The sequence below is a fragment of the Solea senegalensis genome, linkage group LG4, assembly GCF_019176455.1.
Source record: "Solea senegalensis isolate Sse05_10M linkage group LG4, IFAPA_SoseM_1, whole genome shotgun sequence".
In the NCBI taxonomy this organism is placed as follows: domain Eukaryota; kingdom Metazoa; phylum Chordata; class Actinopteri; order Pleuronectiformes; family Soleidae; genus Solea; species Solea senegalensis.
In genome coordinates, this window is record NC_058024.1 from 13,377,327 (window position 1) to 13,390,434 (window position 13,108).

The 13,108-nt window shown below is 40.8% G+C and overlaps 1 protein-coding gene across 1 annotated transcript in view; it reads left to right on the plus strand.

The window, feature by feature from the left end:
- LOC122767949 (netrin-1-like) overlaps nt 1-5,189 on the plus strand; it is a 37,955-nt gene extending 32,766 nt beyond the window's left edge. The window contains exon 9 of the mRNA XM_044023528.1: nt 1,947-5,189. Coding sequence (XP_043879463.1) covers nt 1,947-2,266 — 320 coding nt within the window. The 3' untranslated portion in view covers nt 2,267-5,189. The remainder of the gene's footprint in view (nt 1-1,946) is intronic.
- Nucleotides 5,190-13,108: the final 7,919 nt, after the last annotated feature.

A 13,108-nucleotide genomic window follows, 5' to 3' on the forward strand; every position in this document is an offset into this window, starting at 1 on the left:
ACATGAGGGTTGCGGGGGGGAGCTAGTGCCAATCACAGCTGACATAGGGCGAAAGGCGGGGTCCCACCCTGGACAGATCGTCAGTCCGTATTTTTTGAATTTTCTAGATATCACAAATGGTCTAGGAGTTATGGTAATGAGAAGTAGGCGGCGATGACAGGATTGGTAACCGAAGGGTTAACCCAACCCGCCCCTGCGCTGCCACTGTATACACACAAATGCTCACTCAATCAACCTGACAGTCTGTTTTCAGTTAAAGGACGCAACATAAAAATAATCTCCGTTCATAAAAAACCAAACAGAGGCAGAATAACACCAAACAAATGAAACACATAGAAGATAAATGGGTCATTACAAGATTTGTCCCACCTCAAGTGTCTCCATCATTTAATCCAGGCTTATCCAGATTAGATTAATTCTCACACTTGAAAGTGACCCCCCCACCCACAAGTTAATGGCACATTCCTAACCAAACCCATGGGGTAAAACACTTCACTTGAAGCACAGATTAGCTGTGTCGCCACAGAGCTGTTTGCCTCTTGTTCCGATCACTGCAGTGAGGTAATAGTTGCTTGGTTGGACGGAGAGTCCACGCAGGAGAGCTTCTGCAGAGGAAGCTTTACTCATTTCCTGATATTAAAATATCGAGCTACAAGTGGCGTTCCAATAGTTACCAGGTTTAGCATGATTCAGCCCCAAAGTCGTCAGCGTTCAGATGTTCACACTCCAGATGACTGCACGATCAACCAACTTCAGAAGTTATATTGTTAGCAGATGTGGCTTTTTGTGTGTGTGTGTGTGTGTGTGTGTAAAAACCTTTCTGTTGGTCATTTATTTTTGAGGAAAAAAAATGAAAATATAACTGCTCGGGGGCATCCGAAGGAAAAATGTTTCTCTGACCTTCAGAGAGAAATGTGCTTTCAGATGTTCTCCACCAGCAGCATTTGTGCTCACACAGTGAGTGCTATGACAACGGTTGCTCTAATAGGGAATATGCTCAGGAGCAAAACAAGGAAAGGTCATAGATCAGAGATGAGGGGAGAATTTTTTTTTGTTCACGTTGAAACAGAGAATTTTATTGAAAAAATTTTTACGAAGCCGTGTAAATGTGCTGGCAACTGTCTGAGGTTGTTATAGTTTCTGACGCTGATTCCCAATCTCGTCTGATGAACTATGAAAGTCCTGTGTATTATTATCCACACTGTCATATTCCAAATGTCTTATTTATGATCGATTTTATTTCATCTGTCAATTCTTGAGCTGGTTTAACGCGAGCTGAATATTTTAATTGTTCCATTACTTAATTACCAAACTATTTTGTTATTATTACTTAAGCCCATCAGCTCCACACGACTCTCTGTATTTCGACATTCAGCATTCCTACACTGCTCACATGAAGTGATTTGTTTTACATCAAAACAGATGCAGGCAACGGCAACACTCTGCTAGTAAAGCCTTTGGAGTGTGACCTGAAAACACAAAGAAATATTCACTGCAAGTTTCAGAAGAACACGGATGCTCCCTCAGCGTGGACTGATAGTATTGCCTGTTTTCAGATGGACACAGTGCACAAATGACATTACATTGTCTCTGTTCATGAAGACTAAACAGAGGCAGAATAATAACAGAAGTCACACTACGTTAGGTATTAAAACTAATTCTCAACTATTCTCAGCCTCGTCACCATGCATCTGTTGCCCTTGGTGGCCAGTTTAACAATTTACTCCCGACATTTAGCCAACAAATGCATATACACTTCTCTGATCCCATGCCAACACACAGTCACAGCACGCAGCGCTCACATACTGAATAATAATTTGGCCACATATTGAATATATGAGCCTTCTCCGAGGAACAGAGGGTATAATATACATATATTTTTATGGTGCGAGTCAGTCGTTCATAAAAGTGATTTAACTCCGGCTTTTCCTCCTCTCCTCCACCAGCTGTCCAAGTGCACGTTTTAAAGGGAGACAAAGCGGGCGAGTGGTGGAAGTTCACCGTCAACATCATATCCGTCTACAAACAAGGTGAGAACCGCATCCGCCGCGGCGACCAGCTGCTGTGGGTGCGCGCAAAAGACGTGGCCTGCAAGTGCCCCAAGATCAAGCCCGGGAGGAAGTACCTACTCCTGGGCACAGACGACGACTCCCCCGGGCAGAGCGGCGTGGTGGCCGACAAGGGAAGCCTGCTCATCCCGTGGAAGGACCTGTGGGGCCGCCGGCTGAGGAAGTTTCAACAGCGCGACAAGAGGGGGAAGTGCTAAAAGTAGCTGGAGATGAGAGAAGGGAAGAGAATAAGGGAGAGGTGAAGGCAAAACAATACCTCTACTGGGATGAATGCAAGGAAGAGGAGAGGATAGATGAATAATAATAAATAAAAAAATCAATAAACTGGAAGAATAAAAGATAAAGAGACACAGGTGAAAAGTAGGAGAGATGGGGAATGACTGAGTGCTGCTGCTCTGAGTTGGAGCAAAGAGATTAGTTTGTTTTTTTTCTAGGAACTTTTGTGAAGGAGCTCATTCTACAGTTGTTCAATTTCTGTTTGTCTCTCAAGGTTTGTTTTGTCCTTAATTTGCAGAGTTTGCACCTAATGTTACAGAAATGTCCCTTCCTTACTATTTTACCCATGATGCTGTCGGTGTTTTTTTGTTGCCGTTTCTTTTTTTTTAAAGTCCCCCCTCAGTTCAGTTGTTTTTAAAGAGCAATGAATCTACTGTATCGACCTTGTGCTTCAGAGCATCGACTTCACCTCCCTGTTTGAAAGCATAGCACTGCAGGACTCCACTCGTGTATGATAAGTTCCTCTTGCAACCTGCCAAACTTTGAAGAAACCTTTATTTTCACCAGCTGAAAGTAAAAACATTGTGAAAGTGTTTGTAACTGTGGATAGAGTGCCATTTTACCTGAGAGCCCTATGCTCGTACGAGTGTTACCTCAGTGTTGTGGGAACAAAACTGCCATTCTATGATCCTCTCCTTATTCTGTATAATGACCTATTTACATGCAAGTCTTTTGTTCGGCGCTTATCAGTGTACTGGCAGTATGACGTGGCTGTGACCTCTCTGCAATATAAAGTAACCATACGTGCATACATAGACCTTATTTTTTAGTAGACGGTGCCGTAGCATCAACTAGATGTAGAGTAGACATGTCAACCATGCACTTATTTTTACTAGTCAAAAGTTTTTTAGAACATATGAGATATGTTCAATTATAGAGTGGCATCCAAAAAGAAAAATAACCTCATACTGTGTTATATCATGCAAAAAGAAAAAAAAAAAGAAGCTGTATAAGTTCAAAAACCCTGCTTTTCTTAATGATGAGTGTTGTGTACAGGCTGATGTATCTTAGTGGACAGTAAAGGCCTTAACATACTTTATTCTGTGTCTGCTGAGAGAGTAACGCACATGTTCTCCATCCAGTTCCATTCACACTGTTCAAAGTAGGGCTGCACAATATCGGGAAAACATGCGATGTAGGTTATTGGGACGGCGATAGGACTCGTGATGGATAAAGAAATACTTTAAACTGTATTGTATAGCTGTTTCATTGTTAAATGAGTTCACACAATGCCGATTAAGCCACACACCTCTCTCTATGTGCTGCTTGGTACAGCAGTGTTACACGCAGGAAGTGATTCTTCTTACACCAAGACAGATGGAAGCGACAGAAACATCTGTGGTAGAGGAGTGAGACGGCTGCAGACGGGTTGGAGTAAGACTAAAAACACGAAGAATGGTCCATGGAAAAAAACAGTTTTTGCCCCCGCCCACCTCCTGCGCTGCCTCCGTATACACACAAACACTCCCTGACAGTATTGTATGAAAGAGCACATGTTGAAATGGAGAACGCAGCATACGAAATAATGTACAGTGTGTTACCGAGGCAGAATAATAACATCAACAACAAGAACAAATAAATCACAAAGAGTTACGCACTGTAGCTTTAAATGTACGGCGTTAATCTCCTCCTACTTTAGGTTCCATGTCAACATAGACCCAGTATTACTGAAAAAGCACCGTCTGCTTCTCTTAACCTCTGACTACTTAAATACAAATCCGGATACAACATTTTAAATAAAAGCAAATCTACACTTTGTGCACTTCAAGCAGTCTTTGCGATATGCATACATCTTCTACGACGTGTATATTGCACGTGCTGTGATGATGGTACATTCTCAGTATATTGTGCAGCCCTAATCCAAAGCAGTCGCAGACATTGCACACAGGAAGGAGTACCTCATCCCACATTCAATTCCACTCCATTCCAGTAGGGGCAGGGCACCAGGAGCAGAGGCTCTCTTCAACTTCATTGTTGTCTGTTTTCTTGTTTGTCAATTGTCAAACCAAGAAGGACTGGAAGAGGGAACATATATATACATATATATATATACACATATATATAGCACCAGGAGCAAAACCCGAGCAGACATGGACGACAAGATTTACATCAGTTTATCCGGGCACACCTAAGTATCAGACATGAGCATTCACTTCCCGATAAAGGACTAAATATAAGTGGGATGTCCCACATCTATCACGTAAACCTCGACCGCATGCTCCCTCTTTACTGTAGCTGACTGATAGCTAACAATGATTGTGAATTATGTACACATTTGAGTTGTATACAGTATTCAGTGTTGTGGAAATATAACCTGTGGAGTGATGAAATGTCACGTGTGTATTGTGCAGTGTGCGGTTGGCGCGCTGCGTGTCAAATGTCAAATGTCACCTCAAAAATGCCTCTTTTTGAGGACTGGATTTCCATTATTATTATTATTAAGACTTGGTACTCGACGAAAAAGGCATGACTGAATGTCTACGTGTGTGTGTTATATAGCTGTATAGTGTTCCTTTATATTTTTTTTAACCTTAACTAGTTTTATCTGCTTTGTGGACTTTAACCAGACCTTTTAAATAATTAGAAGTGTAATAAATGAGAAGACAAGTAAATGAATGTCGGACGAGTTTTTTACAATTGGAGAGTGTATGTCGGGAGGATCACACACTCACACACAGTGGGTTTACACTCATGTAAAAACACGGGTTCATCTCAGTACATCGCATTTGAAATTTTACAGCATACTAACGAAATCTCTGCCAACACATCTGTACAGACACATTTCAACTTGATTTGCCGACGTTAGATTAAAGGTACTCCCACCAACCAACCAACCAAACAAACGACTGCTCTCCATAAATACTATATCTCCATAATTATCTGCTCATGTTTATACATCGGCTTGTAAATGTTATTTAGCAGTGTCCATTGCGAATGGTTGTGTAATGTCTTGTAATACTAATATATTATGTTTATCACAAATGAATATATTTAATGACACATGAAACAATGTGGCTTTTTTGTGGTTTTTGATTTTTGCCCATTACTTTTTTTTTTCTTTCTTTTTTTTACTTTTGCATTGAATTGTAGATGGCTGTGATGAAAAAGTATTGATACGTGTTTGGCTATTGAACAGCCTGATAAAAGTGACCATTAATTCAAATGAAATAAACTGTAAAAACAAAACCCGGGACAATCCCATCTGAGATTTACTTTTCTTTTTCCTGTTCTTTTCTTGCTGTTGTGTTACTATCATGATCAAAAGTGTTTGGTTTTTCCCCCAAAAACAGCTTCACAAAAGAAGATTACATCACTTATTCTGTCTGTTGTAATTGTTTGCATATGTATCCTTGAACACAAACATAAGAAGGCAGCGGGATGCAATATGAAACAGTCAGACCTCACATACACTACACTGGTTTTTAGAAAAAGAGCTACATAAATAAAGCTTTATTTGCTTACTTACATGGTTATAATAACTATAAATAATAGAGCTGAGACAATGACTCGATTCATCGATCATTAATCAATCGCTAAATTAATCATCACCTATTTGAGAACATGGTCATTTCCGGGTTTGACAAACACTGATCAACGTTTAACGATTTCTGACATTTTATAGACCAAGCGATTACTTGATTAATCGTGACAATAATTGACAGATTCATTTTTTAAACTTTATAACATGTAGTTAAAGTTTTTCCACACTACTAATGAAATTCAGGCTAAATCTGTCAGTCATCCGTCTTTATCTTATTTAATATTTAGTGGATAATTGCTATTAAAAAAAAGAAGTACTTACAGGGTAATTTAGTTCCACAAATTTGTTTCCCCCTTCATTCCCTGCACTTCTGACATTAATAATTACAGACTGCAATTGAAAGCACTGCCACATTTCAGTTTTCTACAACAAAGTGTACAAAAGAGTGAAGGGTGAATAGAAATCATCTTTATTAACTTTGAAACTTTTTTTATGAATGCTATTGAGAAAAATATACTTTTCTTAAACCATTTTCCAACTGCAATGTTGACATTTACTTAAGTAAAGGACTCTTTTTTTTTTTTTTTTAACCATATAGATTACTGAGTTCTCTGAAGGGACACTGCCATTGTGGCACTGTACACGTGAAGCCAATAGAAAAACATTAGGAGAAAATGAATTAAAACATAGTTCCCCTGCCAAAGAACTGCAATGTCCTGCAGCGCAGGTCATCATTTGTGTTGGATCCCATGCCTCTATAAACTTCATAGACAATAAGGACAAGCTGTAAGATTGCTATAATGCAGGCATTTTACTCAAAGAGTGATATCACCAACGTGTCTAATCCAAACCGCAGATGTTATTGTTGTAGCCGAGAGCTTTTGGCATCAGTGGAAACCCTTTACTTATTCCTATGGGAGTTTAACACACACACACACACACATACAGGAAAAAAGAAAATCCTGAACCCTCTCCAAACGAGAGTCCATCTGTCTTGGCTTGTGGACGGAGTATTGATATACTGCTCCTGCAATGCCCAGTGCAAAATACTCCAAAGGGGCCAACCAATTATACAGTCACTGCTTAAAGTTCAAGCTGTGTTCTCCATTAATGTAAGGATGTAAGGCCACCAGGATTACTAGCAGTAAAACCACACTAACTCTGCGGAGATAGGAATGAGGAGGTCAGTGTGTGTGTGTGTGTGAGCTGGTTCTGGTGTATGGTTGTTAAGGCCTGGTATGTTTCACGTGCCTGCTCAGGTTTTACTGGCTTTTCTGATAATGACATCACAGCGTCATTCAGAGCATGAACATACATGAACAATCTCACTGTATATATAGCTTATTATAAGGCCCAGAGTTGCACTGAATGACTGCAGGACCATGGGTGGAGTGGAAGAGAGATCTGGGCGTGTGTGTGTGTACTTTCCTCTCAGTGTGTGAACGAGATGGAGCTGGAACAACAAACACAGACATGATATGACCAAAGGTTTTGGCATCCGTATTACATGCAGGCGACCAAACACAAGGGTCAGGTTTCCATTGGTGGCACCCGACTTTGGAACTTTCCACACAGATGCGTGTTCCCGTTCACACTGTGGTCATTGTCTCCCCGCTAACAGTGCGGAGACTCCTTGGAAAACAAAGGCGCCGATGATGCGACACGCAGCGGTCGTCCTAGCTTTGATGGCAGGTTGGCCCTTTGACAGTCAGCTGCACTGACACCGGCCAGAGCACGGAAAAAAGCAAGCGTTTGACTGAAACTGCGAACTCTCCCATGACATATTGCCCATACATGTAGTGATGAGGACTGGATGGAAAAGATTTCTTTGTCAGAGTGAACAAATATTGCCTTTTCTTTATCATCTTTGCAAGTAGATACAGATCTGGATTTAATCGTACTATGTCTGTAAATTGATTATATGTTATATTACAAACACACACACACTAGAATCTGACCATTTATGTAATATAAAACACATTTTTACAATTGACTTGACCGTTTTTCTCATAATAATGAATTCATGGCACCTACAGAAATGCCACATGCCACAAAAATTGAGGACACAGTGTTTCAATCTGGTGTGGAGCTTCGTCAGACCAAAACATATTCTGACCTGAGTGGAAATTACTTTTGTAGTGTACAGGTACTTCCTCCTTTTGTACTTTGTATTCTACCGGCCTGACACATTCAGAAGAAAGAAGCGATGGTTTATAATTCCATATCGTCACAAACTATAGCGACAAACACAGGAACATAGATCAGAGGCTGAAATGATCACAGAGGATCCGTGATGCTTCCACATCCAGCAAAGCCACCACATTAGTTTCTAGTGTTTTATTCCGGCATCGTTTGCGATAATGACGTTGATATTGGACATAAAAAGAGACCAAATACGTTACTTGAGTTAAAGGTTTTATACATTCAAAGCAATGTATAAAATTCAAAATTTGTGTGCATAAATTCTATATTGTTATACTATAGTGAATTATTGTCCAGCCCTGGTTCAAAGCTATAAATACAGAAATATACGACACATTTAAAAGCTCCTTGAGAAAAGCGACTAGCACAGTGGGACAGGAAGCGATGCTGGCTGCCTAATCCTATTCACACATCCTCATCAACAGGGCCAATAGCACAGTCAACAAGAAAAGAGGAAAAGGTGGTATTCACTATGTCCAATAACAATCTAATTAGCATGTAATTACAGCGTATCGAGGAGACACTCATTAACTCCGTTGTGAGAAGAATGTCTTAATGACAGTGATTGGTGTTTTATTCCATGTGGAGAGAAGAAAACTAATTATTGAGAACTACCCAAATGAGTGCGAGTAAGAGCTGAGAAGCCTGTGATCCTTGAGTGGATTAGCAGTTTGTGGAGAAGGAGGAACACCGGGGAGGATCACAGAGAGCGATTTGCATCACCCAGCAGCAACGGACCTTCAGTGACACCATTCCTAATCTCCATTCACAGCCGAGCCCCGCACCTCAGGGGAGGAGAGTGTCGATAGAGGATTCCATTTAACTCCAACGCCACGTTTCAGCTGGAGGCCAGTCGGGGGAACTAAATTCAATCAAGTTCAGTCAGATCTGACGTCTGATTTTATTCATGGAATCTCTTCTATCGCAGCCACTTCAAGTTGGAAAACTACATGTAATCACAGTCTTTTGTTTTCCTGGAACCCACTTGGCCCCCTGCTCCGTCTCCTTAACCCCCAGAAAAACAAGAGCTGCGGCACAGATGCTGTTTTGTTTGTCCCGTGCCCCCGACTAACAATACAACACTGTTGTCTCAGCTGACTAAATGCATTTACAAACCTTGTTTACTCTCCCGCTTTCAAGAACGAGAAAATCGTATAAGACAGAACATTAGAGCTGCAACGAGCGATGATTTTCATCATCGATTTACCGGTCGGTTATTTTCTCGATGAATGGAGCGATCGTTTGTTTCAAAAAAAATGTTGATGTCCTTGAATGTCTTGTTTTGTCACAAAATGATTCAATTTTTAATGATTTCTTTGTTATCTGAAGCAAAGAAACCAGAACACATTCACATTCAAGAAGATTAATTGAGTAATTCTTTCAGCTCTACAGAACATTTTAAAGTAGTTTTTTAATAATAATTAATGAAAATGTTGATAGAAATTAGCAGCAATCACATTCCATATATATATATAAAAAAAAAAATGAACGTAGTCTCCCGGTTCTGAAGCCTCGGACTTGACAGTTTCATCTGCGCTGTGGTTGTTTTTGCAACCGGAAATTTACCAACACCAACTGGGCTCATATTGGACAAAAGAAGCTGTCCATCACACCGGTTTCCACTTATATATGTTGTGTGTTATTGTCTATTTTCCTCTAAATGGTAACTAAGTGGCTAAGTGCTACTTCTGTCCTACTTCCTGGGCTTCACTTTTCAAATCAGGGGACTTCATACAGTCTATGGCTGGACGAAATGATCAGTACAAATACAGTTTTTCTCATATTTTTGGGGGGGCAAACTAACTCGCATACTTCCCCGTCTATAGTCTGTTCTTTATTTTCCACAGTCCAGTCTTTTAACACCATCCATCGTCCATTCGTCAGTTGTCACTCTGTTGCTTCCCAGGCCTCATTCACAGTCTGGCCGTGGCCGAGTGACGGAATGAGGCTCGATGAAACAAAGAGTGAAGCACCTCTGGAGATGGAGGGAGGTCTTCCAGAGGTACTTGATATCAGCTCGCTGTGTGAGCACCACACAAACACACGCATTTTTGTGCACATATCCTAGTGAGGACATGCACAGACATGACCTTCTCAAGCCCCTTGCCCTAACTTTAACCCTTAACCTGCCATAAACCTAATTCTAACTCGAACCCGAAAAAACAGGTCTTAACCCATAAACAGCCCTATTTTGGTCCTCACAAATATATATACACACACAAGAACACATGAACAAAATCAGTGTGCAAATGCACATGCATGCACAGACACACACAAAAGACAAGTCCAAAATGCTTTTGAGAAGAACACCTTTAAAAGCACCCCCACCTCTTCACTCACTCACCCATTCACTCGCTCCCAAACTACCTCTCCATTTTTTCTCTGTCTTTCAATGCACATGGTTCAAAAGCCGTATTCCTGCCTTACTACTTTGGAGTACAAAGGCTCTTCTTATGCATCCTGGAGAAGCCCCACTAGAGAGGCCTCCATCCCATCCTGGATAGGAGAGCACACACAGACAAAGTCAGTCCTCTTTCATTATTCTCATTTCCATTTCCATACAGGATTAAGCCACTTGGCTTTTGGATGGTGTGTACTATATTTTTCACCCGCCAACCAACCCCGCCCCCTCCACACACACTGCATTCTGTGAAGGTCCCAGTTAAATTATCAGTAAGACAATCAGCTAATAATCCAGCCCTTTTTAATGCCTATTGACACACAGTGCAGAGTCCAGACGATGCCAGAGTGGATGGATCTCATGGAGTCTTCTCCACAAACTCACTCACTTCAGTTGCCTCATGAGAGCAGCCTGTTTTTAAAGCCCTTGAGGCTTTAACTGGGACACGCGGAAACCAAACACAGTTGAACAGACACTGAGAGCGATTTAAATGTCAATTTAAACTTATAGTCTCTAAGATTGACATTCAGTCAAATCCTATTGTTGTTGCTGTATTAACTTCCTGTCAACACTTGACCACAAGTTATTGGAACAAGGTTACTTAGACATTTATTATATACATTTTACATTTATTTTACATTTTGAACCTTTTAAAATCCAGGATGATCAAGTGGCTGAAATGTATTTATGTATATATGTATATGTCGGCCGGCAAATTAAAAGGAAATTTAAATTGAATGGGACATACTGTAAATTAGAAACTATGCTGGGTTTTTAAAATGTATTTTTATATTAATTTACGTGAGTCTTTCAGTGTGTGACAAAACTAAAGTGTGTTTCTCTCTCTCCCTCTTTCTCTCGACATGAGTTTGTGTTTTCTCTCTCGTCCTCCCTGACTAAAGATTTACTAACATGTTTAAAACATCAAGATGCCTTTTTTAGTGCCAAATTTGTACTTCACATGAGAGAAACTGTGTTTAAAGTCTAGAGAAAGCCATTAAAACAGTCTTTAAATTTAAATATACTTTTTGTGTTGATTCTAACATTCATTCCATGATTTCATATAAATAAACTGATACTGAGCTATTTTCAGCCTCAGTTCTGAGTCTCTGACAAAACAAAGAAAAAGGGCTAACGAAAACTTCAAAACTCAAATGTCGTAGTGAATCAGAAAGGGTTTTGGGGAAATCAGTGTTGACATGAAACAGTGTGACCATAAAATACAGTAGTTTTTTCACCTCAGACAAAATCTACACTGTAAAATAAGCTGTTAACTCTCAGCTTTCAGTTTGTGTGCATTTTAACTAAAAACCCAATGATCTAAATCCACAATGTGTGGAAATCTTTTCCTCCCTTTCTGCTTGGCCGTATCCCCCCCTACCCTTCCTCTGCCACCCTCCCTCCCTTCTCATCTGAATACATTAATATCTGAAAGTGTTGGCTCGGACCAAAAATACTCATGGACTAAACAAAGTGCAGAGTGACTTCAGGGTCTGGGATCTTCAAATAAACCCTGCCTGGGTGTCCCGGGGACTAGGAAGTGGAATTAACTGCTATATTAGCTGACCTTCATCTTGTTGTTTGTCCCAACCTGCCTGGCTGGGCCCTGGGCTGGCCTGTAACCACGGTCTCCAGGCCCAACAATGCGGGCATTTCCCTCAGCGTGAAAAAAAACACAAGCCTCTGGGTTTACTGAGCAAACAAGACGAGCGCTGCCAAACGCTCCTCGCTCCCACATTTCACAATCACTTTTTCTATTGCCATTTTTCCCCTCTTTGCTCTAGGCCGTCCTCGGCGCTCTATGAAGGTACCAGACACTTCTGGGCCGGGACAGAAAAGTAGGAAAACAGAGCGCTGACCTATGCTGAGATTTAGTGTTCGAAAAACCGCTCACGTAGACGCGCAGACCTATAACTCTCAGGATGTCGCGCGTTTTTTAAGCAGAGAAGCTGCGATGTAAACGTTTTCTCTCATAAACAATCATCACAAAAGGTTCCACCTTTACAGCGCGCGTACACGTTTGATTCGCCGAGCGCTTCGTACTTTCCCGGGCAATAAATCATATCAGATAAAAATGTCTTCATCGTCTAAATGACCAGAAACTGTTGAATTTCATTTCAACAAGCTGTATGTTTTAAAGGTTATGGGTCTGCTTTCGCCATTAGTCAGCCTGTTGTTCCATCCGAGTGAACATGACATAAAAGCAGAGTAAAAGTAAAGTGGTCCTGCGTTGCTTGTAAATCAAGCTCCTCGCTTGCTTGGATTAATACAGGAAGACGTCAAACAGTCAGGAAACAGAACTGTTGTATAAGAACGCAGAGAGAAAACTGCAGGAGAACACTCCCGTTTTACTGGAAACCCTGACTTTTCTGTATTTCCTGTGAGGTCAGAAAAACCACTGTGGCAACTGGTTTCACAGGAAGAACGGTCTTTGTCAACAAGAATAAAATAAATGCATTATGAAATACAATAAGTGAGGTTTGGGGGTTACAGTTCTGATCCCTGTTCTGAGGTTATTAAAAGCTGGAGGTCAAAGTCAGAGTACGACACATATCAGTGCTCAAGATAAAAGAGAGAGGAAGGAAATAGCACGTCCTGTTCAGATATGAGGGTGTGTGTGTGCGACAGTCTACCTGTGGGTCACACAGTGGGAGGTTTGGATTCAATTGTCGCGGTATC